Below are 5,000 nucleotides of genomic sequence, written 5' to 3'. Positions count from 1 at the left end.
AGAGTCCCCCTAAAGCCTGAAGACCTGAACCCTAAAGCCTGAAGACCTGAACCCTAAAGCCTGAAGACCTGAACCCTGAAGCCTGAAGACCTGAACCCTCAGAGACTAAACTGATGTCGTCTGTACGTGTTTGAGTGTGAGAGGTTGTAAAGGTTTTTATTTGCTTCCAGGTTCTCGTTGGACTTATCGAGGTCCAACGAGTAGATTTGAAATGTTAAACTTCTTGTCTTGTAGTGACTTGGGGCCGCCATTTTGTTTCCCTCTTCCAAAACAAACACTTTGACCTCTTACATCATCTTCTCCACATCAGCAGCTGGGTATGCTAGGCTAACAGCTAGCTAGCAAGTCCAACCAGCTGATCGTGATGTTTCATCTCTACTGAGCACACGTTGCCTCACAGAGACGCAGAAGAACAAATGTGTCTCACTGTGTCCAACGTCTCCCTGCAGCTGCAGGATCTGAGGAGCCGGCATCGTCAGGACGACGGCATCAAACATCTCGCTGCCTCCTGCCTTCCTCTGGACCTCCCATGATGCACCGCGGCGGTACAAACCGGTCACATGGCGCTCGAAGAACAAATCGGCTCCTGACAGACGGGCAAACAGACGGTCAGAGAGACAGACAGAGAGACAGACGGACACTAAGACAGACAACACATGTAGGTATGTACCTGACTCGGACAGGAAGTGTTTGACCACACTGCACATGCCAAGTGGCGTTATGTAGTCCTTGTTGCCGTCTTTGTGCTTGAGTCCTTCAACCAGAGAGTCGAGAGGCTGAAGGACGCCTGCAGACAGCAGCTCTGAGTAAAACCTGCAGACATCAGCTCTGAGTAAATCCTGGATACAGCAGCTCTGAGTAAAACCTGCAGACAGCAGCTCTGAGTAAAACCTGCAGAGAGCAGCTCTGAGTAAAACCTGCAGACAGCAGCTCTGATTGATTCTGAACAGAGCTGTAAAGGTGAGTGTGGTACCTGTGGTGAGACTGAGCGTAGGAAGACGTGGCCGTGATGTACTGAGCTCCAAGATCAGCTGAGTGAGACGAAGAGTCCGGAGGACGACTGGTGGACATCCTGCCGCCTGAGAGACAGACAGACAGACAGACAGAGAGACAGAGACAGAGAGACAGAGAGAGAGACAGAGAGAGAGACAGAGAGAGAGAGAGACAGACAGAGAGAGAGACAGAGAGAGAGAGAGAGACACTTTATAGATTAATTTAATATATTAACTTTATATTTTAACTGTATAGATTAAATTAACTTTATATATTATGATTGATTAATTAAATAAAAGATTTCTGAATGAAGATCTGAGTGATGGAGCAGCTAGAAGACATAGAAACATAGAATGTAGAACGTAGAACCGACGTTGTCGCTCTCATTTCTGATCTCTTAAGTTTAAATATGTGGATCGTTTAGAAGCCGGAATAAAAAGCGGAACCTGTTGAACCAGAACCGGTGCTCCGGTGACCCGTTATGTGTGACTCACCGGAACCTCTCGCTTTGTCCCACACCACGATCTGAACTTTACTCTGCAGCTCTCTCCTCAGCAGACATGCGCACAAGCTGCCTGTCAGCCCCGCTCCGACGATCAGAACCCGGGACATGTTTTAGCGCGGAACCGGAGCCGGACTAACTCTAGCACGGGACTATGAACCGGGTTGTAACGGGGTCCGGTTCGATTCGTCTTTGTGTCCAGATCAGCGAAAGTTAGACACGCCCCCTTCGTTATAAAACGACGGACAAACAAAAACGACCCCGGTTCACACGGAAGTCAAGCTAACCGGAATAAGCACGAGACTTCCGACCAATACTTTCAGAATAAATGTTTTTCCACCTCCAAATAAGTTAAGAAGAAACAGTTTCATAAAAGATGAACTTAATAAAATATGTGTTCATTTACGGAAGCTTCACGTGACTTTGTACTAAGATTTAGTTTTGATTTCAGTTTAGAATGTAAATGTTTAATGCGGTGACAGATGCTTTTATTCTGAAGGTGAGTCTGACTCGAGGTGTAACTTGACTTGAATCCTTAAAATGAGTAAGGATGAGTAAAATCTGTTTTTATTTAGTTCATGAGGAACTTTGTTATATTGTTGTGTTTTCTAAAGTCTAAGTTTTTAGACCAAATCAGCTGATTTCTGCAGCTTGTTTTTTCCTCCCCATCGTTTCCGGTCTCTCCAGGTTTCTGTTTCCGGTCTCTGTTTGTTATTATCTGTTTCCGGTTTGAGTTAATTCGTTCAGAGAACAAACAGTTAATGATAACTCCTGTATTCGATCAATCACAGAGAGGTACGCCCTCTGACGTCACCGCCGTTCTCTTCCACCAAAGAAAAAAGCCTCATCTGATCATAAAGTTTAAAGATCACCAGAGAGCTGCAGACCGGTGAGTGATCACTTCATGAATGTGTTATTAACGTGTTATTACGTCCTAATGAACTCTGTTCATGTGAGCTGAAGATTCACTTCATGTTTGTATTCTAAGTTAAACAGTTACTGATGTTTTTTTAGCGAAAAAAGCTCAGAAAAACAGACAAAAAACAGGAAGTAACATCATAAAATCAGTTTATTACAGCAGTTTATTACAACAGTTTATTACAGAGTATAAAAACAGACAGAAAACTAAACATCAATATGGAACATCATGTACATTTTATAAAAGACACAAAAAACAGGAAGAAACATCAGTTTATTATAACAGTTTATTATAACAGTTTATTATAACAGTTTAATATAACATCAGTTTATTATAACAGTTTATTATAACAGTTTAATATAACATCAGTTTATTATAACATTTTATTATAACATCAGTTTACTATAACATCAGTTTATTATAACAGTTTATTATAACAGTTTATTATAACATCAGTTTATTATAACAGTTTATTATAACATCAGTTTATTATAACAGTTTAATATAACATCAGTTTATTATAACAGTTTATTATAACATCAGTTTATTATAACAGTTTATTATAACATCAGTTTATTATAACAGTTTATTATAACATCAGTTTATTATAACAGTTTATTATAACATCAGTTTATTATAACAGTTTATTATAACATCAGTTTATTATAACAGTTTAATATAACATCAGTTTATTATAACATTTTATTATAACATCAGTTTATTATAACATTTTATTATAACATCAGTTTATTATAACATTTTATTATAACATCAGTTTACTATAACATCAGTTTATTATAACAGTTTATTATAACATCAGTTTATTATAACAGTTTATTATAACATCAGTTTATTATAACAGTTTATTATAACATCAGTTTATTATAACAGTTTATTATAACATCAGTTTATTATAACAGTTTATTATAACATCAGTTTATTATAACAGTTTATTATAACATCAGTTTATTATAACAGTTTAATATAACATCAGTTTATTATAACAGTTTATTATAACAGTTTAATATAACATCAGTTTATTATAACATTTTATTATAACATCAGTTTACTATAACATCAGTTTATTATAACAGTTTATTATAACAGTTTATTATAACATCAGTTTATTATAACAGTTTATTATAACATCAGTTTATTATAACAGTTTATTATAACATCAGTTTATTATAACAGTTTAATATAACATCAGTTTATTATAACATTTTATTATAACATCAGTTTATTATAACATTTTATTATAACATCAGTTTATTATAACATTTTATTATAACATCAGTTTATTATAACAGTTTATTATAACATCAGTTTATTATAACAGTTTATTATAACATCAGTTTATTATAACAGTTTATTATAACATCAGTTTATTAAAGAATGTAAATGTGACACAAAAAAGGCTAAAATCAGAAAACAGGAAGTAACGTCAGTGAGGTCATCAGGTGTGACATCATTAAAATCAGTCAAGTGATCTGAATTGATTTCCACGTTTTGCATCATTAACTCCATGTTCACACAGACAGAGTCTCCTTTCATTCACACATTACATCCAGAGGGGTTTCTGCATCACAACATCTGGAACAGCTGCTGCACCCTCCTTACCAAACACATGTTTAAGTTGAGCAGCTTCAGAGAGAATCAGCTGACCCGAAGGCCTCGCTGAACAAACAGACCATATGGAGCTGATACCAGCCGATCAAAGTCCAGCAGACCAACGGTTTGTGAGTGAGAGTCAGCGTTAAACTTCACCTCCCAACACTCCAGCTGAAGTTTGACTGTTTTTAAGTCAGACTTAGAGATCAGAGTTGAGCCGAACAGAAGACCGATCGGTGGAGTTCAGTGTAGCTGTGAGACGTTCGTCGTGGTCGAGGTTCAGCAGCATGTGACCGATGATGTCACTTCTCTTTTACATTTAAACTGTTATCAGTCATGTGACTGAAGCCGGAGAACTGCTGAGTCACGATTCAGTGAGAGGGTGGGAAGTTACAGCATCATACAGCCTCCAATAATACACCCTGTGTGTGTGTGTGTGTGTGTGTGTGTGTGTGTGTGTGTGTGTGTGTGTGTGTGTGTGTGTGTGTGTGTGTGTGTGTGTGTGTGTGAGACAGACCATGCTGTGTGTCGTGGTGTGTGTGTGTGTGTTGGGTCTCTCCGGTCTCGTCCACAGTGGCCCGTCTGTCCTGAGGCGCTCTGATGAACTGCACCAGAACCTGGACCCTGAAGTGCACATGAACATCGTGAGTACAAACAGTTCAAGTTTTCCTGTGAACAAACGAAGACAGTGAACGCATCGCGGGAATGAAACAACGCTCTTCTTCTTCGTTGGTGCTTCGCTGTGTTTTACTGCGTTTACTAAAGTTGTGTACTTGTACTTTACCTGAGTATTTTTATACTTCTCCTCTACTCCATCTCAGAGTACTTATTGTACTTTTATCTGAAAGCTTTAGTCATAGATTCAGATTATGAATCAGTTAATGAATGAAGTAATATTAAAGATTACACTACCAGTGGAACATAAAGTGTGTGCGCGTGCGTGCGTGTGTGTGTGCGTGCGTGCGTGCGTGTGCG

General features: G+C 38.2%; 2 protein-coding genes across 2 annotated transcripts in view; one reads left to right on the top strand and one right to left on the bottom strand.

The window, feature by feature from the left end:
* The window catches only part of rnls (renalase, FAD-dependent amine oxidase), a 4,579-nt gene extending 2,839 nt beyond the window's left edge, over positions 1 to 1,740 (bottom strand). The window contains exons 1-4 of the mRNA XM_068729369.1: positions 1,488 to 1,740; positions 974 to 1,079; positions 671 to 813; positions 428 to 586 (exon numbers count right to left, since the gene is read on the bottom strand). Of these exons, the coding sequence (XP_068585470.1) occupies positions 428 to 586; positions 671 to 813; positions 974 to 1,079; positions 1,488 to 1,605 (526 nt within the window). The 5' untranslated portion in view covers positions 1,606 to 1,740. The remainder of the gene's footprint in view (positions 1 to 427; positions 587 to 670; positions 814 to 973; positions 1,080 to 1,487) is intronic.
* A 538-nt stretch (positions 1,741 to 2,278) lies between these two features.
* The window catches only part of lipf (lipase, gastric), a 5,676-nt gene continuing 2,954 nt past the window's right edge, over positions 2,279 to 5,000 (top strand). Inside the window, exons 1-2 of the mRNA XM_068729366.1 lie at positions 2,279 to 2,384; positions 4,541 to 4,669. Coding sequence (XP_068585467.1) covers positions 4,544 to 4,669 — 126 coding nt within the window. The 5' untranslated portion in view covers positions 2,279 to 2,384; positions 4,541 to 4,543. The remainder of the gene's footprint in view (positions 2,385 to 4,540; positions 4,670 to 5,000) is intronic.

This window comes from Cebidichthys violaceus, unplaced genomic scaffold (assembly GCF_023349555.1).
Source record: "Cebidichthys violaceus isolate CVI_PGR_0920_01 unplaced genomic scaffold, fCebVio1.0.p SCAF_45, whole genome shotgun sequence".
Taxonomy (NCBI): domain Eukaryota; kingdom Metazoa; phylum Chordata; class Actinopteri; order Perciformes; family Stichaeidae; genus Cebidichthys; species Cebidichthys violaceus.
This window is presented reverse-complemented; position numbering and strand designations above follow the sequence as displayed.